The sequence below is a fragment of the Andrena cerasifolii genome, chromosome 2 (assembly GCF_050908995.1).
Source record: "Andrena cerasifolii isolate SP2316 chromosome 2, iyAndCera1_principal, whole genome shotgun sequence".
NCBI lineage: Eukaryota > Metazoa > Arthropoda > Insecta > Hymenoptera > Andrenidae > Andrena > Andrena cerasifolii.
In genome coordinates, this window is record NC_135119.1 from 25,598,336 (window position 1) to 25,624,725 (window position 26,390).

General features: G+C 45.4%; 3 protein-coding genes and 2 long non-coding RNA genes across 6 annotated transcripts; 3 read left to right on the forward strand and 2 right to left on the reverse strand.

Moving 5' to 3' along the window:
* Positions 1-1,293: 1,293 nt before the first annotated feature.
* On the forward strand, positions 1,294-5,146 carry Gcl (germ cell-less). 2 transcript variants are annotated; one of them, XM_076807547.1, is made up of 9 exons: positions 1,294-1,623; positions 1,820-1,943; positions 2,026-2,122; positions 2,205-2,574; positions 2,641-2,910; positions 2,990-3,049; positions 3,159-3,377; positions 3,444-3,534; positions 3,602-5,146. In XM_076807547.1, exons 1-9 carry the CDS (start codon positions 1,478-1,480, stop codon positions 3,734-3,736), a joined length of 1,512 nt encoding a protein of 503 aa, XP_076663662.1. In that variant the 5' UTR covers positions 1,294-1,477; the 3' UTR covers positions 3,737-5,146. The 2 variants fall into 2 exon arrangements, with proteins under 2 accessions (XP_076663662.1, XP_076663663.1); XM_076807548.1 differs by lacking the exon at positions 2,990-3,049.
* Positions 5,147-5,768: 622 nt separating this feature from the next.
* Positions 5,769-16,018, reverse strand: LOC143366452 (UPAR/Ly6 domain-containing protein crok). Its single transcript, XM_076807549.1, has 3 exons — positions 15,545-16,018; positions 10,472-10,633; positions 5,769-9,288 (listed from the first exon to the last, which is right to left on the reverse strand). Exons 1-3 carry the CDS (start codon positions 15,612-15,614, stop codon positions 9,017-9,019), a joined length of 504 nt encoding a protein of 167 aa, XP_076663664.1. The 5' UTR covers positions 15,615-16,018; the 3' UTR covers positions 5,769-9,016.
* On the forward strand, positions 11,519-12,568 carry LOC143366454 (uncharacterized). Its single transcript, XR_013084737.1, has 3 exons — positions 11,519-11,774; positions 11,863-11,998; positions 12,078-12,568. It is a non-coding gene; the product is annotated as an uncharacterized LOC143366454 (long non-coding RNA).
* On the forward strand, positions 12,659-15,515 carry LOC143366453 (uncharacterized). Its single transcript, XR_013084736.1, has 4 exons — positions 12,659-13,034; positions 13,238-13,316; positions 13,382-13,536; positions 14,923-15,515. It is a non-coding gene; the product is annotated as an uncharacterized LOC143366453 (long non-coding RNA).
* Positions 16,019-17,209: 1,191 nt separating the features above from the next.
* LOC143378633 (uncharacterized) lies at positions 17,210-23,037 on the reverse strand. The gene is made up of 9 exons (XM_076830499.1): positions 21,945-23,037; positions 21,137-21,597; positions 20,790-21,068; positions 20,362-20,557; positions 19,491-19,748; positions 19,172-19,411; positions 18,749-19,099; positions 18,506-18,669; positions 17,210-18,421 (listed from the first exon to the last, which is right to left on the reverse strand). Exons 1-9 carry the CDS (start codon positions 22,269-22,271, stop codon positions 18,244-18,246), a joined length of 2,454 nt encoding a protein of 817 aa, XP_076686614.1. The 5' UTR covers positions 22,272-23,037; the 3' UTR covers positions 17,210-18,243.
* Positions 23,038-26,390: the final 3,353 nt, after the last annotated feature.

The following is a 26,390-nucleotide window of genomic DNA, read 5'->3' on the forward strand; positions in this document are numbered from 1 at the left end:
TGAGTTCTGTGTGGATTAAGTTTCGTGTGTAGTTCGGATCAATTAAAAACAGAAGATCGTTCGTGAAATAATACGCAATTTGCATAAAAGTCTGAAAATTTTGCGTAGATTCGCTCGTAAATGCAGACGCCGTTCTAGCGCGCGCTATTTGAATGCACATGGCTGAGCGCGGCGACTGCACACCATTGAGCTATAAGAATACCTGGAGAGAGAACAGCAGTGGGAAGAAGTAGAGGCGACAGCGGTCCGAGGGAAACAGAAGATAACGGGTAAACCTATCCTTCTTCTTCCTATTATCCCTCTCTATCTGTACATCTGTGTTATGTATGCATTTTTTGTTCGCAGATAACTTCACTCACATGCACTATACATCCATAGCCTGTTGTAAGACACAGATAGATTCACCCGTTACTTCCCTCTTTCTCGGACCGGCCGCCATTGCTCTGTTCTCTCTCTCTCTCTCTCTCTCTCTCTCTCCAGGTAATCTTATAGGTCAATGCTGCACACAACGCGCGTAAAAACCGCGCTTGCGGAATGACTTGGGAACGCTCGTTTTGAGCGTCAAAACCAGTCACGTGATTGGTCCACGTGACTTTCAGCATTAAGCGGGAAAGCTAAACTCGGTTTCGCTTTTCCCCGATTTCGATGTTTGTTTTTTTATTTGAAAGAGTGTGAAGAGCCGGTGGTACCATGTTATTTTTTTTTATTATTATCTAGATATTCTAGAATTATCTAGAATTCCAGTTTTAATGTATGTTCGCGTTCTTTTTCCATATAAGTATTTAGGCATCTTCAATTACTCTTCTAGTCTATTTAAAACCAGCTATATTTGCATTAATCAAAACAAGACGTTACTAATCACAAACGTATCTACCAAAACCGTAAATACCCCATTATATAACAAATTAAATTTGTCATATCGGACAAGAAAAATTCTAAAAGCTGAGTACTTAGTAACGGGCAAAATATACTCGAGCACAATAATTAAATCGTTCCTCCGTACTATGCATTTCTTATCGCGTATTTCTTGAACAGGAGAGTATATACTCGGTTCTGTTTCATTTGGCCAGCACCGAATAGCGTCGAATGCAATGCTGTTCGCCTTCCTTTTAAGGTTATCACGCATTGGGCACTTTCACCCGCGCGAGCAGAAGTGTCCAATTGGACGAAACACCGCTGGGCACTCCGTCTGCAAATAGTATGTATCGTATCCCCGCTCGCTCCCCCCGCGATACGCATCTTTTGTTACGTCACATGTTTACATGCTTTTTTATATACTCTTCCCGTATGTGCATACGGTTGTAGGTTGTAGGTTCGCGGGGGTACACCTCGATACAGGCGGTCTTTTGTGTACCGAACACTGTGGCACAGCCCCGCGGTTCCCCGGAGCTTCAGAGATAATGTCGAGCATCGCCGAGGACTTCTCGATACTCGGACTTGGAACTGCGCCTAACCATTAGAAGCAGAACGCGGCAAAATGGGAAGCTACGCGAGCAGGATCGCGTCGATGTCAAACAATGCGGTGCACTCCGTGTACCGTGGCCGTAAACGAAAGTGCATCGAGGAGGATGACTTCGACTCCGAGTCGGATTACATCGATCGGACGCTCCAAACGCCGAAAAAGTACGAGTAAATCTGACTACCGAGCTCGCGTTAATTCACGCGTACGAGCACATTGTCAATGGGGGCCGAACGATGTTTACATCATCGAAGGAAATAGCTCCTTGATTTTGCAACTACATATCTCGCGATGGCTATTGTCAGGGAACGAGCGTTACATACACTCTTACTAATATTTCGCTTCGACTTCTGTTTTCAGGCGGAAACTGCTTACGACGGCTCAGTACATATATAAAACCTTGTTCCAAGAAGAAAAAGGCAGTGACATAACTGTGCTCATGTTGGGAAAAGCGTGGAGATTACATAAAGTTTATATCAGTCAGGTAGCATCTCCGATTCGATGTGCGCACGTATAGTTCCTTTCTTCTATGTTAGATTTGTACGAGAGTCATACGCTTCTTTCAGAGCCCGTACTTCGCGAGCATGTTCTCTGGATCGTGGAGGGAAGCGAACGAGACAGTCATCAGCGTAGAGATCGCAGATCCTAACATCACTTTGGATTGTAAATAGCCATTAGTAATAGAATTCGCTGCATCCAGAATGAATACGAGTTTACTTCTTTGAATAATTTTATATGTTTTCAGCTCTTTTGACAGTGTTTGGTTCCTTTTACCAGGACGAAGTCAGTTTGGAACCAAAAGACGTCATACCGATTCTGGCCACGTCCACTTTATTCCAGTTGCAAGGGTTGATCGACCAGTGCACAGATATCATGGTGGAGACGACGAATATTAAGACGGTCGTCCCGTATTACAACGCTGCTGTGTCTTACGGCGTGCCGGTGGTGAAAGCCGCTGCGAAGCGGTGGTTGGAGGTGAACCTCTTAGGGTACGGGTGGTTGCACCCAACCTTCTTAAAGGAAATTACACCCGACTTGATGGCCGAATTAATCGCTAGTCCCGACTTAATCGCTATGCAAACAGAGTTTTGCATATACATGATGCTACGAGTGTGGTGAGTAACGAGCTCCGCCAGTCTGGTTCGTTTTTAAATCATTCGTTTCGCAATGAATCGTTGCAGGTTGTTCGTACATGTGCACAATAAAGAGGAGACCCTTCAAATCGACGAATACTTCAGAAATCACAAATGGACAAGTCCTTTCCTTATGACAGAAGAGGGCAAAGAATTCGCGGCGCCTTTCAAAGCGTTGAGAATGAAGTATCTTTTGTTACACGACCAGGACGTTAAGATTCTGTACAGCGATAATCTGATACCGCACGAATGGCTGCACAGCGCGTACAAGGAACAATGGTTACATTTGCTAAGAATAGACGCGAATAAAGATCGAGGGTGAGTCTGGAAGCCTTTGCACTCGTTAGACGTATCCTTAATGTGCATCCTCTTTCTTCCCCTTTCTTTTTGCGTCCAGCTTTGCAGGCAGAATATGCACTCTGAAAAATCTACTCCCATCTTTGTTGAACCACTTTAGGTACCTATGATATTCCTTCTACTTATAACGCGCTGTGAAAAGTAATCGAGGAGGGCGGGTGTCGTGCGAGTAATATTAAAGCGCAGTGCTTTTCTCTTTGTCGCTGTAGACCGAAGCAGATGAGCGAAGAAGAGTTTGCCCGCGAGTGCTTCCGTTGCGGGAGGTGCATCGAGAAAGCTGGCGAGCACATTTGGAGATGGACGGCGTTTCACTTTGGGTTGGATTTGGTGGTGTGCTTGGACAGCACCACTTTGAGGATCAAGAGGAATCATAGATTAGACACAGACCACATTAAAGCCAATCACAGCAAGCACAATATAGTTCTAAAGTATGCGCAGATCCGTGGGGAGACTGAGAAAAGTTAATTCAGAGCTTCATGAACAATTTGTTTCAGAGTAAGTCTAATTTCGCTGGATGAGCAACGCCAAGTAAAACACATTCAAAGCTCTGGCATGCTTAGGTTATCGCTTCACAAGAACGAAGAGGTAAGTGATCAGCAGGATCGCTTCAATTCCAAGGTATCGTAGATTATAAATGCGCCTTGCGTTTCAGAAACAAGTGATGCTGCTGGATAAAGAGCTTACTTATCCGTTGTATATATCAGTGAGTATGCAAGTGGTGACTCCATTTGTATCCACGGAGGAAGAGAAATCAGCCGACATAGTCATATTCTCAGACACTACTTAGCACTGTTAACTGCCAGACACCGCGCCCCATCGATTCTACGCTTATTTCAGATAACGATTCGGCCGCTCCATTTCACGACACGTCAAGTAAGCGCAATAACTAATACCCCCCGATTGAGAACGACGTTTGGATGACAGACTTTTTCCACCGTAAATTTTCTTACTTTTTCACTGAACGTTTATACTTGTGAAGCTACCAATTTCTGATTAAAACTTCTACAAACCCCAACGTGTTCTAGTCGACTGAACGGAAACGCGGCGTTAGTACGAAGCAACATTTTGCTCCCCCTGTTAGCAGTGGCGGATTTAAGAAAAAAGGCCCAAGTGGCAAACGTTGAGGGGCCCATTTTTTCGGGAAAATGAAGAGGTAGTTTACTAAAAGAGGGTAAATGTACAGAAAAGTATAGAAAAAAAGTGCTTAGATAAAATCATGATTTATTTTTGAAGACTAGGGGGGGCCTTCTGAGTTGGGCCCATTTTTTGTGAAACTAAAGCAGTAGTTTACTGAAAACGGGCTCAGTGTAATTACTTTTAAGAATGGGGCCCTGGTGGGGCCTTCTGAGCAGGGGCCCAGGTGACAACTGCTCATCAGCCGCCCTGTTAAATCCGCCACTGCCTGTTAGTACTTTTTAAATAGTTTAATCCCGTGACTTATATATTCTTCAGCACGAACTTACATTCATTATTCGTAGACCTACGTAAACCTTACTTTTAAAGAGCCTTGCGAGTGACACGTAGGCCGTACTAAATAAGATAAAAAAGATTAATAGTCATTCGACATCAGACGCAAAAAGTGAACTCCATCAGGGAAGTTAAGTCGGACCCGGGATCTCTTTTAAACGACACGGCGTTGAGTCTAAAAAGAAGGATAGAAGCTAACAAGTGTCGTAGGAAACAGCACAGTATTAAAGCCATTCGCTTTCACTGTCGTTCATGCATTTATATATTTATACTCTACGCTGATACTACTAACGAGGCAGACTAATCCTTCGGTGTACTACTAAAGAAGGAACTGTGATTGTCCAAGTGAATTCATTGACACGCCGATCATGCGCACCCGCGCCTTCCAGCCAGCCATCGAGATGACGACCTTCGTGCCTTGTGAATACGAATCGAGAAAGAGCAGCCCGTGTAAACGTGCGCAGATAGCTTTTCTAATCTTCGAGCGATAGCAGCGCTTTTAAACAGGGCTTTTAATCCTGGAAATGTTGACTCTGATTCTGTAACTGATCCACTCTATTACAAATGGTGCTGTCGTCCAATGAGTGAGAGAACTTTATGTTTAACTTACTGCGTAGAGATTGTTGCATAAGAATCTATTCGACCCAGCGATCGAAACTTTTCTACACTTAAAACCCATTAGGAACCTGGAATTAACATTTTCAACAGAGAAATACAATGTGTTCCTTGCGGTGCCTGCTGCGTTGTGATTTACTGTTTACCTGGCCCTAGTTGCTACAGTACAACCATTGAAAGTTCTGCACGCTACTCAAGCCTGGAGGGGATTGTAGCGGAGGTAACAGAGTTCACAGAGTTTTGCTGCCAGGGGCGAATTTGTATATATTTAGGCTAAGTAGGCTAGAGCGGCAAAATTTCGGGGGCGGTAAATTTCGGGCGAGAGAAATTGGAAAAGGTTTAAACACAGAGGCTTGAGGCAACTTTAAAAACAATTCAGTTTCTTTTACTTAGCAATTGAGCACTGACGCGTATTGAATTAATTGTAAAATTGTCTCAACTCTTTTAGATTAAAATATTTGATGATATTTGACGGAAAGGGCAGCAGACCCAAATTTCAAAATCCGCCCCTGTTGGCTGCTCAAATTTATTAACAATTCTCCCACCACGAAGTTGTAGTTTTACATTTCTTTGATCCTTTATTATTGGCAACGAAACAGGAAATATTTTCATGAAACGAAGGAAATGTATTATCACAGGATAGAGTGAAAGGAGATACTCTTGTGCATATTCAATGGCATCCAAAGTCCCCCAATGATGGAGTTAACTTAAAGTCCCGTTAAAGTCACTGTTTCTCATTTTTTTTTGGTAACCATTCAACACTTTATTGGCAGAATATTCTCTGTACATAGATGATCGTCGCGTACAATGCATTAGTAATTATCGTACGGCAATAAACGTTACAATAAAATCGAATAAGTTTCACGTAAAACGTTCCGTCGCGATACCCTTCGAAGGGATACTCGGCGTGTTTTGCTAATCGAACATATACATTTGTCATAACGGAAAACATGTTAAACGGATGGCGCAGTACGAATGCAATTTATTCCTCATTTCTTCTCTCTCAATCGATATGCTTGAATAGGAGGCAGTGTTGCCTGTAGTTCGGTTTTACTGTTATGCCAGGTGATACCATAGGTGGACGATATGTATGGAAGTGAGTTTCGCAAGAAGTTTACGAGGAATACTGTTCTCGCTTTAACCCTTCGAGTGCTGGGCCAATTCGATCGCTCAGCGCGCACCGCGTGCGGGACTCCTTTATCCGCATCTTTCAACCGTAGTCGCTGAACGCTCGCGAGGCGTTCTCCGCACACGCTGCGCGCGCTAAACGAGCGTACATATGCACCCATACCAAGCAAAGGGTTACACAGGTACCCAGAGTAACAGTTCGTTACATTCCGCTCCGCGAGCACGATAGAAGAAAGGAGGGCGTCGAGAAAAGGCGCACATTATCGTTTATCTTTATTCTTTGAACGTGACAGTTTCTATGGCCGTCGTGGATCACGGTACATTTTACTCGGGAGGGCAGCAACGAAAGGTTTGTTTTGTACGAGCATCGCCGTTCTTCTTCTTAGTCGCTGAAGCAACATTTCTATCCTGTTCCCTACTAGGCATTTTCGAATTTCCGATATCTAGTTAGTCCTCGTTAGGACGCTCAACTAGTGACCTGGGACCAGAATCCTTCCTCTACAAGTCTACGCGCAACTCGAGAAGTTCCAATCTCTTGAGTCGCCTTAAACGTTATAGGACAGACGAACAACTATGGTAATTACATTTCCGTTTACCTCGAATTTCAAAGAACTTTACCCTAAAAGATCGCTAGAAGCATCTTCGAGGGGTGTATTAATCTACACATCTTTTACCATCTAAACCAGTCAGACGGTTGACCGAAGCTACTCGAGCGGAACATAACGAAATAACCTCAAATTCTTCGCTTCGCTCCATCTCTCCCCGGCTCACTGTCCCCTCCCTTTCCTTCCGCCACATTACTCCAGGTATTTCACAGGACGGGCGAGGAAAAAAAGGCGAAGGTAACGTCACGTTCTCCCGCGAACTCTCCCGGAGTACAGTTCGACGCGTGCAGCATCCAATCGGATGTGTATCAAAAGGATACCGGATCACCGTTTTCCCGAAGCGCTCGAAACTCTGGTTCGTCATGCTCATCCGCAGCCCGAAGTAAACCGAAACTGTAAGCCGTAACAAAAGCCGTCAAGCCCAAACCAATTCCTTCGCTCTCCCTTATTCGTTAACTCCGTTCCGTAATTAATCGATACCCTATTCCCCGATCGCCCCTGCTGTTCGCTGTCGACCGTTGCTCTCTTTTTACCGTTAGTCAATAATAAGAATAACAGGGCGAATAAGAATAACGACGGTACTCATAATAACGGTAATAATAATTACGCTCGCAACGTTATTAATTAGTAGCGTTAGCAGCCGTAGTACTGCCAGTAACAGCGATTAGTAGTACAGTAGCGACTGTTTAATAATTGTGTAGCGAATGGTGATGACGCGACACGGTGACAACAGCGGCAGCGGTGATTAAAATTTAGGTACTGCGGTGAGACGTGTGTTCTCCTTTCTCTGTACGTCCTGTTTCGTCTGCTGTCAGTAAGCGTATCTACTTTACCCTCTACTTCTCATCGTCGACGGATTCTACATCTTCGTTACGGTTTTCAATTACGACTCTTATTATTTAGTTCTTCTTTACCTCTCTCCCCCCCCCCCTTTTTTTTGCGTACTTTTTTCTGTTTTCTTTTACAGTTCGGCTACGGTCGAGGAAGTGGCGACACCTCGGCTCTCGATTTAGAATCGAACTCTATCTGGTATTAGTTTGTTCAGCGTTAGTTATCCACGGTACACGCACACGCATACGAACGCGCACACTCATGCAGGCTTTACACACAGGCACACGTCGGTTACCCATTTCGCGAGCCTCCGCCTACCCTCTATCGTTTACGGTACAGCATCTTATTGCAAAAAATCAGCGGAACACGGGTCGCGATCGTAATGGCGGCGCCGTGAATAGCTCGCCCGGCTCCCTCGTTATCTCTCCGACATTTCGCTCCCGAACGGGATGGGAAATATGTTTACGCGCCGAGGATATGTGTTTGCTCATCCATTACGTGCAGCTCCGCCCCGGGGGATGGTATCCGTTCACGATACCGCGCATTCACGAAAGCGACCCGACGTTGCATTTCTAAAAATAAGCTGTAATATCCTTCTTGCGTGCAATTCCATTTCTGCTCCCTTCCAATAAAATATATATATCTTTTATGTATGTATGTATATATCTGTTTCATCCGTCTTAGCAGTAGCGTACAAACGTGCGATCGTGTCGCGATGCCGCTACTTTATACATATATCTATATCATTTATATGCATCCTCGAGGTTTAGTTCTGTCGTAGATACATCTCACGGTTAACTTTACTTTCTACGCTTATGCGCGATACGCTGGGGTGACTTCACGCGGAGGCTGTGTTCGTGTGTGTGGCTTAGTTTTCTCTCTCTCTCTCTCTTTCTCTCTCTCTCTCTCTCTCTCTCTCTTTCTGTTTGTATTCTCCTCGACAAAGTGTACTACCGAAAGTACGCTGTGGCGTATCTGGCAGTTTGTATCACCGTTACAGCTACTTGTATTCTCTTTTGTAATTGGACTACCTGCTTCGCGAGCTCCTCGAATCCCCGGGGTTTAATGGCTTTCCGTTCGCGTGGTTGTGCTCCCTCTGTATCGGTCGAGCGTCTCGTTTCCCCGAAAAACAAAAAAGCACAGCGACGACGGTCGCAAATTTAACTCGTTCGCGATCTCGAGTCCCCGAGCCTCGTATCAGCCGTCGGTAAGGAAGAGCGAACGATGGGAATCCGTATAGTGAGGGGAGGGCGATTAAATCTTAGTTTTGATATCGAGGCGATTCGCGAGCGCTCGCTCCTGCGCGGCGGACGTGGCTGGGACACTGGACGAGAACGAGCTGGGCCTGGGTACGAACGTTTTTCCCTATTGAATCGTTGATTCGGTTTAGGCTTGGGTTAGTGGCTTGCCCGCTGGATGCTTTAGGCTACGGAGAAGTACGGCGCGGTTGCGACGGGCGCTGCGAACGGAGACGAGAGGAGCAGGCTGGGCACTGCCAGGACCGCCGCGAATAGTGACGTCAACGGCAACAGGAAGGACGGCGTGCGGCTTTCGGCCGAGTTGCAGAGATCACCGGTGCACGAGCAGTAGTACGCCTTGACGTCGTGGGTGCCCGTTCTCCTCTGGCACGCCCCGTTGTCGTTGTCGTCCGTGATGTAGCCGCAGCCTCTGACCACCCTGATCTTCCCGTACACTGCAAATCCATCGAGAGCATAGTATTACAAGCGGAAATGGACGTGGCGCTACGAGCGCCGATAGATTAGTGATCCTCTAGGGAGCGATCGGTATAACCGCAGCCATCTTGGAGCAAAACAGGAAATAAACATATCTATCTCTCTCTATCAGTATTTCTCTCTCTCTCTTTCTGTCAGTATTTCTGTTTCTTTCTATCAGTATTTTTGTCTCTTTCTTTTTTACAGTTTCTTTCTCTGTCTACTTCCGCTTTTACTCCAAAATCGCGGCAACCAATCAGCGACGATACACGTTGTTCCGCTCACTCCCTAGAGGATCACTACGACAGATGACAGGCAAATCTCTTCGAAGTCCAGTGGTCCACGAAGGTCACTTCTTTGAGCGAAAATCGGCGTGGATTATAACTTCCATATTATATTATAAGGGTAGTCAAACGGTATAGAAGGGATAGCTTATTATTAACCTTCAGCTGATCCATTAAAAAATCCGACCGGTGCTCAATGATCCGCGACGTGAGCACAATTAAAGCATACACCAATTACTTCACCTGAACCTGATGAAGATGACACACGGGACGGTATTCTCAGTCGCTACTTACTCTTAAGCAAATGCTTAAGCATGCGGCATCCTCTACCAACCTAGTAGCTAGTAAAGGATGCCGAATGCTTAAGCATTTTCTTAAGAATCTAGCGACTGAGAATACCGTCCACGGTATCGTGTGAAAGAGTTGCCTTCTCGGTACAGATGGCGCGCGATGTTAAAGGATACACGGACGGGTTACCGGAAAGGATTACATAAGCGCTGTTTCGAGGAAACCTCGCGGTGTCTAACGGGGATGCCTACTTTTTCTACGTCGATGTTAATGATTAGACGGTGGAGACAATTGTTTACCCTCGCCCGATAACCAGTGTGGATACAGAGTAAGCTTAACCCTGGTGGAGCATTTGTTAACCCAAACAATGAGAAACATATTAACAACATATTTCACAATTTTCCCTCGGAATTAAAAGAACCCTTAGCGGAACCAGAAAGCGAGTGGGGTTAAGGAAGCGAAAACCCAAGTGGATCAAAGATAACCCGAGAGACTTAGCAGGGTTAGGTTCCTGCCTTGCAACATTGTAGGTCGCTCATATCGCACAGAGTTTTATGAGGCGACTTACGCGACAGCGGTGTCTAGGAAATACCTGTTTGGGAGATTTTCCGGCAGATAGTCGGCTCCAAATGATTCAGGTGCTCCAGTCGAGGTACGAAACTGCAGTTGACGGTTCCAAGACTGTACGGATCGAACGGATCGCCGCACCTTGGATCGTATTCGCTGTTGCATTGGTAGCATATTATTGCTTCACCTGGAACACGAGTTCGAGCTGGTTAATAACTTTAGTAATTATCGCTCGCTAATTTCAGAAGGGAAATGTTAAAACGTGTATGAAATTGGGCATTGGTAATTCAGGAACCTTCCATCAGACTCGACAACGATCTTAGTAGCTCGAATAAATGATATTGCGAGCAAAAACGGACTAACCTACATTGAAAAGAATCTAATCTTTCCTATTTTATATGATTAGCAGAGCCACTGCTACTAACTCAATTAGCAAAAAATGTGGGTTAGTCCGTTTTTGCTCTCAGTGCCTCATATGTGTATACATTTAATCTTCAAGTAATAACAAGAAAAGGTAAGGCCCAGGAGGGCCCAAAGAGCCCAGTAACTTTATTTACGTCGGAGTATCACGAAACGCTGAAACGACCAGGCCATTCTATCGATTAGGATAGGGTAGGCCAGGACTTAGACAAACCGCCGAATCCGAGCTCTATATTCGCCCCCCCCTACCCTTATCGCGTGCTACAATTTCTTCAGAACTGGGCCACTAATTCGCCCCTGTTCTGTGTGCCACCTGTGTGCAATTATCCTGCAACGTTTATTATTATTTCCAGAACAGAAGCATGCATGCAAACCAGTTTCAAATTGAATTCATAAGAGAAGGAGGAACTGAATGGATCGGATATGCGAGGCAAGTTGTCATGTTTCTTAATTAATTGCTGCAAAATATCGACAATATCCTCCCCCCTTTAGCGGCCATCGTCTACGAGATATACAATTTTCAGTGGCGCAAGAAAGGAGTTTTCCTAAAGGGCTGGATCCCTTTGAAGTTCGGGGGGTTGGTTTCACGCTCCGTCTACCAAAGAGCCCATGATTGGCTACGGCCCTGCCGCGTTGTGACGTCGAAACGCAACCCCATTCACCCTCCCAGCGCGTCTGGTTCGAGCGCCAGCTGATATCGAGCAGGAAGACCCCGACCAATGCGCGCGATGACCTACTGATACGGTCGCAGGGAAATGGGACTCTGCACGGTCACGCGGCGCTAACGGACATATTCCAAATTTCACCTTAATTTAATTCCACGTGCCCCAGACCTGATCAACGCCCGCCGAATTTGCACGGAAACGACACTGCTCGCTGTAGATAGAAAATGGAAGGAGTCTTAGCAGGTGACTTCCAGCTAATTGGTTTTATAAAATCCCAACGAAGTGCCCAGAATATTGATTGAGGCTTGAAAATGGTAGTTGAACTTTTCAGGGCACTAGTCGCTGCTAGGAGCTTCCGGAAGTAAAGCTTTGTTCTTTTAGAAGAGCATTAGTAACTGACGAAGCTGTAATGCTTCCTTTCTTCGGAAAGTGTACACGCTTGCACTCGAGAGTCTCTAGAAAGCCAGGTGGGTTCGTTTGATTTAAAATTGTGCAATTGTCCCTGATTACCTAGTAGACCCACTCGATCGTTCGTCTTTTACACAGAAGCATGAATTGCATCGCCTCGACTCGCGTTCCTTCACTGGCTTCCCCTTCGATTCGCTGAATTCGCCGCGAGCGCCCGCGAGGGTGTGGGCGGGGTGGCTCGACACCCTGACCTTGGGCAAATTCTGCAGGGCCAGCCGCGAAGCTTCCGTACTGTTGGCTATTCAATCTAGGAGCATCCATCCCATCGCACAAATTGGAATCCCCAAAATCAAAGAAGAAACTCCAACTACCACTATCCAACCCCGAGCCATGGACAAATCGTTGCAGAGGTACCTTCGAGACACTTCACTTCCCAAAACGAAACGTTCATACAATCCTGAAGAGTCGTCGAGGCTGAGCAAAGCGTGAAGCGACTTGAAACAGAGGGGATTACGGCTTGCTGTCCAAGAGAAGATGATCCTCTCGGCTTAAAAGGGGACAAGTCGATCGACTTCGCTGGATATCCGTCGCGACGGGAAGCGTCGTGTCACTCGATAGGACAGAGGCGTGAAAACATTGATGGAGAGCGTAATACGTGGATGACTCTTCAATGACATTTGAAACCGCGCGAGACGTTCGATCAGCAGTAAATAGGGCAGGGCGGCCTGTGGGCGGAGGGCGGCCGGGCGAGGGGGGCGAGTCGCGTGAGGGACCAACAAGCGCTGCGTGACATTGCGGATCCTTATGCAATCGACGGGGACTGAAAACGAAGGGATCGGCCCCGTTCCTCCTCGCTGACACAGATACGGGCGCGATAAAGAAGTGTCCACTGGGACCAACCCCTCGCTATGATCTCTCAGATTTCCCAACCCCCAGTCCAAGGCGTTACTGTTTTTATCCAATGAAGGCACACCGGGGCTCGTGAATTTTAGGGCTAAACATTTAACACTTTTCACTGCTTTTAATTCAAAATACAGTGAAATTTGTTAGTGGTTTAATAAATTGTCAACTTCTACCAGGATGATTTCTCACAGAGTAAGTGTACTTCCATATCGCACCTGTTTCGTTGTCAATATTTTCTTTTAATAGTCGTAGACTATTTGTTGATAGGGTGAAATGTCGGAGGTTGAAATTTAGGGTGGCATTTATCAGGAATATTTGCCAGGATGCATTATTTTTATGGGGATACTTGAGAAGCTTAGCGGACGTTTCAGCATTCAGTTTCCATTCTGTTTCAGCTGCCTTTTATTGGACTCCTTGAAATAGTTAGCAGGCTATATTTAAGCGATTCAGGGAGACGAATCTGGAAGTCGCTGGGTAAGGGTGTGAAGTTCATTGACTACCACTCGTTCTATTTAACGAAGCTTGCCTTTTCTTTCCAGGGAACGTTGTCGTCAATTCGTTACCCGAATATCTGCGGGTAGAAGGTCGAGAAGTGCCATTAAATACCACCGCCGGTCGACAATGTAATTTAAGCGTCTCGTATTCCAAGGAGCCGCGATCAGCTCGTTGAACGGATCAGAAATGAAAAGAGTCGGTGAGTTTAAAGCGAACGACATTCAATTACGGCACAGCCAATTTGCAGACTTCGCCCGAGCCGATCGTTCGGTTTAACGAAGGAGCGATGGTTGCATAGGCGCAGGGGGTCGCGGCAACGCAGATTCCCCGAGAAATTCGTCGATAAGGCAAGGTTAACGCGAGAAACGTCCCCTTGGTCACGGTGCCACGCGGTGCAGGGAGAATAGAATTCGGTGGAGAGTATGAGAGAATGCAGCGGCGGGAGGGGAGAAAGTGGGTCGCTCGATAACCCTCGCGCGGGGGGAGGGCCAGGTTCTATGAACCAAAAATTCTAGATTCCAACAAATAATACCATTGAATTTGCAAAATCAATCTCCGCGCCACTGCCAGCGACCTCCCTTCGCCAAATCATTCTCCTCGTTTTGCCACCTTCTCCAAGATTACCAGTGGTACTTCAACAGTAAGCCAGTCTACTCGCGGAATCGTGTTTCTTTAAGGTCGCCCTCTAACGATTAAAACGACCTGCACGTATCGCTTACGTCACTTCCGAAGTTCCTTTCCACACGGGACTCGACCTACTTCCGCCAGCGAAAACTGGATCGCGATTAAAAGTACTCGATAGAATTCTCAATCCTTAATACGTAGGCTCATAAATATTCCCTATGAAATTCCAAGCCTACCCCTCGAAATCGACCTCCTCCGTCGTTATATAATTTCCAGCCCCGTTCCCGGAGTTACAAAAACAGCACGTAACTGCGAACGTTCCGGGGGCCATCGATCACATTCCACGGACCGGAAGTGGCCTCTTACGAAACGTCGATGGTCGTGGCTCGTTCCGTATTGTGGCGCTTCGATGTTCCGCGGAATTTATTAGCACCGTTCCCTTTAATCTTTAAGAACCGCAAGATCCAGGCTTCAGCTAGCAGCCCGCTTCGCGATTGCCACCGTTCCTTCCCGTGAGAAACGGCACCGCGGCCTCCAGCTTCCGTTGACCCGTTTCCTTTCCGCGCGATTTACTTTTATAATGAGATTCAATTTAGAAATTGAGCACGCACGGTTCCGGGCAAGCGCCGGTGAAGTACCACAAGTGCGACTATTGTACGAGTTCCCTGTCGGGAGCATCTGGAACGCAGTAATCCCCTAACGGGACAGGGATCCTACGCGTTGTCTTGCTTCCGAACCTCTAATTGCCCCCATTCGCGGATAATTCCCAACGCAAGATGCGTGCCAGCAACGCTCTGTACCCGCCTCGCGACAACAGCTCCTAATGCAGAGATTCGGAAGGCAAGCCAGGTGCAAGGAAGACAGACGGGTCGAGGTTACCGAGGGGCCCAACCGGTGCAAGCGACCGAAAGCTCTGTTCTGCCATTTATGTAACCCGAAATCAATATCTCGCCCGTTTCAGGTGGATTTTTAACGCGCTACCCGAGACTACCGCATCCAGGGATAGAAGGCGATCGCTCCTTAACGATTCCACGCTCGGGCGAGTCATCTGGAATGATTCATGCGTACCACAGCGGTTTTCCAATCAGTACTGCATTGCGCCGCAATCGTGCGCGGCTCTACCGAAACGATCGTCTGTATCGACTCTTTTCGAAGCGCGATTTCTATCTGACACGCGAGCTTGCACCGATGAGCTTTCTATCGATCGAGATCTGTCGCGGGGATTTTAACCCAGACCAGCAATGAAACTACTCTATGCTCGAACTGCCCTCGACTTTACAAAGTGGAGTGCCTCGACAGTCGATAACTAGGGGAAATCAATGTACAGGTTACACCAGCGCTAGTTTCCCCATAAGAATCGTAATCGAAATTCGGGAACTAAGGAATAACGACTGCCCATGGAGATCGATCGGTAATTCAGTACACCTTGATCAGTAACTAGGTCAGTAAAGTAGGCCGGGACTTTTCCCATGGCAAATTACGCATGATTCTTGCGTACACAAGATTCTCTGTACAATATTCACCGATCATCCTCGATCGGAATTGACATCTACGCGCATAGAGGCGCGAATTATCGCACTCACCGTGATGGATGGACGACAGCAGGACCACGAGGACGAGGGTGACGAGCGGCGCGAGACGGTTTGCGATCATGATCACGACCACCGGACCATGTGTTTTAGCCAATCACGCGTTGCAGCCAGTCACTTCGGACGTGTCGCCGACACCCCCCACTGCATGGAAGGTTCACACGTAATCGGCGGGTCCCGATCGGTGGGCCAGTTCCCGGTGTCGCGGGCCCCGCGTCAAGGAAGTGAACGAGGGACGGCGAAGACGATGGAAGAAGAAGGATGGCTTCGATGGAAAATAAGAGACTTTGGCAGTGCTCGATAGACGGGCCAGCGCGGGCTGTCGCTGCTACCTCTGCTATCTCGCGTCCGAAATGACTGAACACGAACGGTACGTGGCTTCCTCCTCTTTCCTCGCGTCGAGTGCACCGTACGTGGTCGCGGACGCGTCGCGTCTGACGACGATCGGACGAATTTCCGTCGGCTATGCGGCAGATCTGCCCCCTCTGGTTTTTCCATGCGCTTTACGTCCACCACCGCCGATCGCCCTACCCCTCGAGCCCCGCGGCCAGTTTTCCCTTATCTGGGTACATTCTAAATTTTTACCATTGTTGTTCCTTCCTTCCGAGCCTGCAATTTCTTTGTAAATTTGTTAACGTTTCTTGGGAATGTTCATTTGAAAATTTGTATCTCCGGGTTATTGAAAATTTCAAGTTATTTAAGTAAATTACATGTTATTTTGAAAATTTTTATCTTTGGGATTTTAAATTTGAGGCTTGTAAAGTTAAACATTTTATTTTGAAAATTTATACCTTTGGGGTATTGAAAATTTTAAGCTTGTAGAGTTAAACTTATTATTTTCAAAATTTATATCTTTGGGGGTATTGGAAATTTGAAGGTTCCAAATTTTCCAAATTTCGAGAATTTCGATAGTGGTACATTAATTTTGTTCATTTTTGGATTGAGGTGCATATTGGGAAAATATTTTTGGTCGCGTTTTTGATATCGTTCGCTTTTGAGTTGGAGAAAACCGTGCCACGTTTTCTGGGTTATTTTCATTGAAAGTAAACTTGAAAATTATGTAACAGGTTCGACGAGTGTCGATACCAGAGATTGTAATTCTCTGCGCAGTTTCAAACAAAAGCATTCTCGATGTGCCGCAGCCCCGCTTAGAATTCCGATTAGACAAAGTCGATATGCATTCTGGTTGCAAATTTTATTATAGTCGGTTAGTAGTAACGGTCGTTTGTAGTCAGACTGCCTGCAGTAGTGAGTGTGCGATATAGTCAGGCATGGGAAATGCCGGAGCAGCAATGGGCTCTTATTCTACTGTCCTATTAAATAAAATCTGCCATAAACGCTTATATGTCCCAATAACGCATTTCTTTAGTTAATCAATTGGTAAAATGAACAAACACAATTCATTATTAATTATTATCAATCTTTATTGCTCTTTTTACATGCATATAGCTACTTACAGCGCCATCTGTCGCTGACATTGAATACTATTTCAAAACATTATCGATCACGCTTAAAAATTTAAAATACGTTTCCTCGCCAGACAGAATATAACTACAAATGGAGATAAAATAAAAAAGAAGTTCGCCAGAAGAGTTTAATTCCCAAGTATGTATTCATATGTTTGTTTAACATTTACGAATCTCTAAGAATAATTCTCGGTTATTAATAAAAATTTATTCGACCAAGCGTACAAAGCTCTTTTCTGACAGTGGTTTTATTGTAAATACACTATATATAAAATAAAACAATGATGACGATTCACAGAGCAGTTATAGATTTGCTCGTTCCCTAATAATTACTGTTTCCGTACAGTCGATAAAATTGGCTATTAAAAAAATTAGAAAAAAAGATAACTGTTTTTTTTTTTAAATCCCGTTAGATTAGAGGAATGTCCGCCCAACACTAATAATATAAACACATAACGTTCCTACGTGACTTCGCGGAACTACCGCTATCGAGATGCGCGATATCGAACGCGATATAATCTCTCTCCTCTCTTCCCATTCGGCAGTTCGTATAAATCAACTTGACTAAAAAGTTCGTCATCGCGCTATGACACAGTACTTAAACAGGCACGTTCAGAATAAGTACTAGTTCTACACCAGTCTCCTATAATAAATGATACCCTCATTTAAAAAGTATATCTCGTTGAACGTAATGTATATTTATTTACGTGTATATATATATATATATATATCATATATATATATCTTCCTTTCGCCGTCGACGAAATAGAACTACAAAACTTCAAGGCCAATTATCTGTTCAGGAACTAGGATGCCGAATTACAAAATAATACAGCTTCAACGTGAAACCAAGAACCGTGTATACAAGATGATCCTCGCAACATATTCGACACGGCTGCCCCCGAAGTTTAGGAACACGCGTTCGAAAATCTATCGACGAGAGAAATACTCGGTTCAAGTAGCGGGGGACTTCCAATAGCAAAAACGTTCAGTCATTTCAAGGTCACTTAAATTTCTTCAAACGGAACCTACATTTATCGAACCGACGATCTCTTCCTGCTGGGACTGTCTTCCGCGAAACTTTGGGTACGATCGTGTTTGTGGGGGGTGGTTTATAAAAATCAGCCTATGTGTTGTACGTGGAAACGAAGGTTGCCACCTGCCAGGGGCGCGCGTTATGGTACAAGGATCGTTTGGCGTGTTAGAGCTAGTAGTAACTCGTGCGATTCAATTCTCGTGCTCGTCGGGGTGGTCGGTTTTAATATGATGCGTGAACGTGTACTGAGTCGTGAATCGTTTTTTACAGTAGGGGCATTGGTAGGGCATCAGGGGGTGCGCTGATCTCAAGTGCGCCACGGCTAATTCCCGTAAGACGAATGGAGACTGGCATACCCCGCATCGGTACCTAAAGGAAACCAGATTGTTAGCGTTCTCCGCCGTTGCTTCTCTTCCTTGAAAATATATCCTTTAAAACGAATCGAGGCCCTACCCTCCAGTTGTCCTGATAAGAGTCCTCTTAACGGGCGGTGGAGCGCTGTCCTCGTTAATTTCTACTTTCGGTTCGATGAGCATCGCGTATTCCAGCGACGTTTCGGGGCTCAGTTTTGGCATAGGCTCGTCCTCCGACTCTGCTTGTGCTTCTTGCTTGTGCACCTACGTGAACGTAACAGAAGGGAAGCGTAAATACATCGAGGGTTCAATCGTTTGCGAAGAGGAACGCGGGAATGCTTACCGCTGTGTGCGAACCCTCCGTGTGCACTCTCATGTGAGAATTCTTTGATTGAAAGCTACTGAACGACGCACTGCACATCGAGCACTTGTACCTCTTGCTGTTGCCCAGTGCCGGAGGCTTCTGCAGGGGCTTGGAGGGCGCCGCCTTTTTACTGAACAGAGGCGTCGTCGTGCACTGGTGCGTTAGCAGCGAGACCTCTTTGAAAAATATCTTATTACACTTGGCGCAGTGATATGTTTTGTCGACCACGTGCGACTTCTGGTGCACTTTGTACGCGCTCTTGTCCACGAACGATTTGTTGCACACAGTGCAGACGTACATCGGCACGGACTCGTTGCGTTTGTGGGACATCTGTTATTAAAAAGTGGAAAGCATTAAAAAACATCGATATAAAAGGAGGGGAGGAAATAACCGCCCACGTACCTCGTGTCTAAACAATTGCCACTTCTCCTTGAAAGATTTTTTACATATGTGACAGGTGAAGTTTTTGCAGGTAAAGTTATCCGAATGCGTTTGTAAATGCGTCAACATTGTCGTGTGGTCGCTGAACCACTGCAAACATATTCCGCATCTCGCCACGTTTTTAAATGCATTGGTATTCAATGGGGCGCTTCTCTTCGCAGGTGGCTCGTCGTGATTCGGAATATCTGTCCTCTCGACGATCTGTAAATTCAACTGTTGCTTTCAGACCTTCCCGAGGCTGTTACTCGAGCAACATGCAAATTGAGAAATGAAAGCGAACCTCGGAATACGGCCTGCTTCTTACTGCGCGGGTTCTAGCTTCCCTCGCTTCCCTGGCTTCTCTCTCGGCGTTCAGAGCCTCCTCTTGCTCCACGCTAGCCATAACAGGCGACATCGTAGGCTGCTGGCTATGCTCGCTCATCCTGTGAGCTGCTAAGCGTATGAAAAGTCCAAAGGATCGGCCGCATATATCACATTTGTGTCTCTTCGGTTCGTGCGTTCGCATGTGGTTCGACAGCGCGCTTTGCTGAGTGCAGACCTGCGGATACAGACATTCAATGAAATACATAATTCGAGAACTATGCTTAAGGCAGCGAAGGCCACGTCGGGCCATTTGGGAGCCTGGTCTCCACGATGTTTACCATAGCCGCGCGGAATGGGAGCTCGAAAGCCAATGGTAACGTGGGCGCGTCACGGATAGGGAGAACTGTAAGAGTGTAAGTAGTAGCGTGCGGTGCAGGCTCGTACCCCTAGGTTGAAATAACTGGCCCTCTTAGGAGCCCAGCGATCACTGGAGCCCGCAAGATTCCCAGTCATTCAAGCCTATCGTACGGGTATGAGGCTGCACCGCACACTACTACAGTTTTCCCTATCCGTGACGCACCCACGTTACCATAGGCTTTCGTGCTCCCCTTTCGCGCGGCTATGGTAAACATCATGAAGACCGGGCTCCCAAATGACCCGATGTGGCCTTTGCTGGCTTAAGGGGACATTCTCACTAAATCGCTAAAAAAGTAAGTAATTTTTAGGATTTTTTTACAAGTTGCAGTAAAAAAACTTTATTTATTCGTTCTTCAACGATATAAAAAGAAAATATGAAAAAGATTTTCTGAAAATTTTTAATGAGAATGTCCCCTCAAATACTTTTCTACCTTTCCGCAAGTGGGGCATGTAAGTGATTTAGCAGCTTCCACAAAGTGCTCCCTCCTGGTTTCCTTCGGAGGTTCCTCGGTTTTAAAAATCGTCACTGACTGCTCCTCCGTCAACTGCGCTGCTTTTAATGGCGCGTGATTATTGACTTCGTGTAACTGAGTATGATTCTGATAAGCTTCTATGCTTGGGAAAAATCTGGAAAGACGGGTGTGATCGAATTAGGGAATTCAATCCCGGGATCCCGGCTGTTTTTTGGATTCCACTTTTATATTTTTCAGTTGTTCATAAAGTCATTTACGTTCTTAAAAATTAACGGGAGTTTTAGAATCCAAAAAACAGCCGGGATCCCGGGATTACGATCCCCGGATTGAATTCCCTAGATCGAATTCAGACAACTGAAATAACAATCTCACAAAGACTGTATTACCTATTGCACAAGGAGCACCATGTATTGGTCCCGATTTCAATCGCCTCAGCCAAATGGTCGCGCAACCTGTGCTGCTTCAGCATCTCCCAGCTCACAAACTGCCTGTCGCACTCGTCGCAATCTTTAACGCTTTTATCAAAATCTAGATTCACTTTCAAGTGGTTGGTGGCTTCGTGCTTAGCCAAATCCTCGACCAATTCGAAGCAGACGGAACACTTCCTGCACGTATACTTCCTCGGGCAATCCAACTGCATGTGCTTCATCAGACTCTCCTTCGTTCTGTAATAAACAATGACCGATTACTGACCCGCTACAATTGGCATTACACGTAATCAGCGGTAACTTACTTGAAGTAGCTATTACAAGGAGCGCACCACCATTTAGAGGACAGCTTCGCCTTCGGGTTCAAATCCTTTCTATCGTTCATCGTCAAGTTACCCGTCAGCACCTGCTCCAAAATACTCGTCCGTTTCTCCTCCCTTTTCACCCGAAGTTCTTCCGGCGAATCAGTGCTCTCCTCTTTCACCGAATTCTTAGCATCCTCCGCTATTGCGTCCGCCTTATACAGCTTATTCCCTACGTCGTTCATACTCGACGATTCGTACACAGTAGCGTCTGTCCCTAATATTGGTTCGGTATTCATTTCCTTGATCTCCACTTCGCAAGGTAACTCGGGCAATGATTCGATACAAGTGTTGGGATGCTCGTTACTAATATCTACCGGCGTCGACGGACTTTCGGCTGGCAGTAAGGATGGCAAAGGTACTAACGGCGGCGGTGCCCTGGCCTTTTCCCTCCACAGTTGCGCCTGCAAATTGCACGATTACCCGTAGTATCATGGAACGTCGGACAAAGCGCTGCTAGTTTAATACCGCAGTCTCTTAACCCGGCGTTGGTCAGGTGGGGTCTCACAGACCCCAGATTTTAAATTGAGTATAACTTTTTAACAGCGGGTGGCAGTGTTATTTAGTTTTGTTGAAAATTAAAGATGTTTAGTTAGTCAAGTATTTTTGGGTAATACAAATTTAATTAAAGATATGGATTTTTATAATACGCTAAATTAACTGTGGGGTCTGTGGGACCCCACCTTATTACTCTTGTTACGTTTCCTATGTTACCAACGCCGGGTTAAGCTACCTTTGAAGAATCGCTCACCTGACAGGGGTCCGGAGAGTTCTTCATCGCCTCCAGGTAAATCTGAACGGACTCTAGGTCCTTATACTTGAGCAGCTTGAGGTGCATGCTCTTGTAGACGCCCAGGCAGTACTCCCTGAACTCGTAAACGTCGTCCAGCCTGGCGGCGCAGAACTGGCATATTTGCTTTGGCAGTGGATCGGCTTTGTACACGAGCACGGGCAGGCAGGCCCGCAGCTTCTGCGCCACCTTACGCTGCACCCCCTCGTTACCAAATATCGACAGCATCTCGTTCCTCTCCTCGGAGCACAGTCTACAAGCGTTCTCCCACTTGCTAGGCACAGCCATCGTAAATACCTTGCTCCGCTCGCGGCGGGGCCCCGCTGTCTCTCTAGCAGGAAACTGATCGCGCGCGGCGGCGGTGCGTGCTGGCCGCGCTCACTTCCCCGTGGTCACGTCCACGCCAGACCCTGGGATCAGCCTCGAGTGAGGTTAGCTGGCAGCTCGTGTCCAACGTCGCGATCACTCTCGAGATAGCGGCCAAGCGACGGGTGCATCTTCCTCGGGGCAGCGTCGGCACGCGCCTCCGAAGACTCTTCAGCGAGGGGTCCTCGATTCGCCAGGGCCCAGTCTTTCTTTTATCATTCTTCGCTTTCACCTTGCGCCGTCCCGTTCGCTCGGGTACTCTAGCCTTTCGAGTGTAACGATTCAGGAGAGAGAACCGGTTCCCGCACGTAACCGCTTATGTGCATCGGATTATTGCTTAACACCGTAGTCTATCGCGCGTGTACCTTCCAACTGTCTGACTGTCTCTGATCCGCGGCCGTATGCATCTTTTCTTCCCTCCTTCTTCTTCTTCCTCTCTCACTCTCTCTCTCTCTTTCCTGTGACTTTCTTTCGGCGACACCTTTCGCGCGGTCGCTATGTTTTGATAACTGTTACGGTACTCGAGAAGCCATCCCCCTCGAGACGGTCGCGCATTATCGCTGCGAGCCGTATGATTCAGTGATCCTTGAGTAAATGTTCCCCCTTTTATCTGTGTACGCCGCGACTGGCGTGACACATTGCTGAAAGTTCGGGAAAGGCTGACGAAACCGAGATTAAGGAATGGGTGAGTTCTTGATTCTTAGAGGGTTTGCTGGCTTGGTATTTAACTACTCGGCACTCCTCGGCGATCGGGAATTATTGGAGGACTGGTTGGAGGCCGCTGGGAGTTTTAAGGGATCACTTAGTAGGGGGATAGTGGGTATTAGCGTCGGAATCGCTTTTTTTTAAATCATTTAATTGAAAGTTTCGAGATTCTGTTATTGACTGAGTGTAATTTCAAATTCTGAGGATATAATTTAGTAGTTTGTTGGGTGGTTTATTTAGTACACTTGGGTATCGGTAGGTGGCTGTGGATGGTAATTAACCTTTCATTATTCGTTGGTAGATGGCAGTAGAGAGGGTTTTCATAGTGTTAACCTCTTCTCTTCTGTTTATCTGTTTTGTTATTATTGAAGGGATCGGGGGGATCGTGTCTTTTTCCTTTTTACAGGCACGGAGCTTTTAAGTGGAACGCATTAAATACAGTCCATCTGCTGCATTTCGGTCCGCATTAAGTGATACGAACATATTCTACAAGTGATTGGTAGCTATGTATTAAATGTTACATACAATGTGTAGCTTGCAACTTGCATGATTTCAATGTATTCCATTTCAGTTATTTTAGTAAAACGCAGTTAAGTGGTGAAAAACGTGGTATTATTCAGTAGCCTTTATTCCAGTATCGATTCCCTTTTCGTACTTTATTAAATTAAGAATTTAAATAGACTCTGAGCGCTAGTATTAAACAGTTCTCCAATACTTAGTCACTGTGCGTATTTCAAATTTCAGCTTCGAAGGCGTCGTCATAGACAAGGTATAGAATAGACCAAACGTCTAATGTAAGTTTGTGTCACGCGGCTCGGGAATAGAATATCATTACAACGCTACTAGCGGTTGAAATTAACATTAGATGTAGCGGAGTTTTTATCATACGAGTTCAATTTGTCCTTTCTTATAGAAGTTGATTGTTATTCCCACCATTTTTTATCATAATTTAGAATAAAGACGGGAACATACAACTGAAACGCCATATCACACGATATACTTCGCTTAATTTTATTCAAGGCGCATAGTGCTTCGAGAAGAATAGTTTTTTTATTGCTCCGAAATGCTTAAGTCCGCACCAGTGGTGGATTTAACGGGCCGCCGATAAGCAGTTGCCGCCTGAGTCTTTGCCCAGAAGGCCCCGAACTTCCCAAAAAATTATGATCTTGTCCAAAAACTATATTTATTTATTTAATTTTTTTAATTTAATTTAATTATATTTTTTTTCGTTTCCTATAATTTTCATACGCGCGTTTGTAACTCCGTGTATACAGGGTGTCCCAGAACGTTTGCCACCTGGGCTATTTTCCTTAAATCCACTTATCACTTATCTGTGGCCCAGTGTGAGAGCTTATTAAGAAACTGATAAATATTGAAGGACGCGTATAAGTGTACATACACATAAGTGTACATACACAGTACTGTTAAACATTAATTTATTGTATAAATTTACATTCTTTCAACATATATATGCATATCACTTGTTTGCTCTTGCCAATACATGCTTTTACAATCTCATGTTTCACAAGTCTTAGATCATTGCATGGAAGGTACACTGAAAATTCCTGTTACTTATAAAAGAGAAAACAGAACAGGGAGCAAATAACTTAACACAACAAGTATCCTCCCTTCGATATGACAGCGCTATGCTGGAGGATAAGTTAACAAACTGGGTTCCCTAGAACTGTATCATAAACTTATATACAGGGTATAATAAACACCTAAATTCTCGACTTTAGCGACTTCGAATATTTCAAATACGAAATGTAGCTAGACAATAATTTGATTCTCCGAATCTCATTTCGTTTAGAAAATGGAGCATGTTAAAAGAAATGCATCAAATCCGGGATAAGCATGCTTCACTCTGCATTCAATGTATCACATATTTTAACATTTAAAATGGTATTAACGATTGTAAATAATACGAAAATTAGCTTGTAAATATAATCACCTAATTCAATATTTTTCATGAGAAGGTAAATCGAGGAGAAGTCCTCTCGATTATACCTTATACACATAACAAATGCATATTCTTTCTAATCGTTAGAGCAGCGCTGTCCAAAGTCTCTCCCGCGGGAGCTTAGGGTTCTCCCACTCTCGTCCGCGTTGTCAGGGATACCGCGCGACGCTAACCGCGAAGGCGCTAGCCGGGCTAGCCCGTCATGGCAGCATTTTTAGCGTCGCGCGGTCTCCTTGACAACGGAAGGCACGCTGTGCGAGAGAAAGATTGGAAGGGGAATCAGGCGCGTGAGGGGCCCCTACGCTGGGCAGCGCTGCGTTAGACGTTCGCACTGCGTGTACTAAATAACTGATTGGTACGCAAGTGCCCCTTAAAAGGAAGTAACAAATGCTGCGGTATTTGCACAAGTATCAATTGTAAAACCTGATAACACTTGTTCGCAGAGATACACTTATCTTTCTTGCTTTTCTCATTCCTCGGTCGGAGGATCGGTGTATAATAACACTTGCGTACACGTGTCCGGTACATCGCGACTGGCGCGTAGTAAATGTGAAACAGCGTAAGGAGGCGGTGGTAATGTATCAGCAATTACACAGCAAATATATATACACACGTGATAAAATCGAAATGGCAACTCTAGAGGGTAAATAATTCGTAAATAAGTTTACGTGTTATAAATCGTTTTATAAACTTGCACGCTCTCGAAATCCGCATCATTCGTATATAAAAAAATAATTTCGCAGCAAGTTCGGTTGTCAACTTCCTTTTAATTACATGTGAGTTAACAAGTCATATGTGTGAAGATTACGGTGCAAGTTATCATCCGCGATCTCCGATCGAAAATCTCGATTTTCATTTAACAAATATACAATGTAAATAACAGAAAACTTTAACAGATTGTAAAAATGCGGCGCGTCGTTAAAAGCAACACTTCTGAGCTCGTGTATAAATATATAGCAACAAAAGATTCGAAGAAAGAATTAGTATAATATTCACACATATGACGAATATGCATAAACGCATTCCCTGCTTTCATTTGTTCATATACAACGTTAAATTTCTGGATAAAATAATTATCCCCGAATATAGTAGTAGATATCTCCCGATCTTTGCACTTTAAAAATCACTCTGTCCGCGTACAGACGTCTATTCAGCGTTCGGATTACAAGATATAAGAAAAAATGATCGGTTTATCCAGACGCGTTACAGTACCATTCTTTAAACATTTATATAGCCATCGGCTCGGTTAAAATTTAGAGGAAATAAAAGGATGTTCTCATTGCACTAGCTCTCGAAAGCTCCACGACGCCGGAAGAGAGGCTGTTATACGATAAATGTGAGACAGGTAACTTTCGAAACGGTTGGGAAAGTAACAG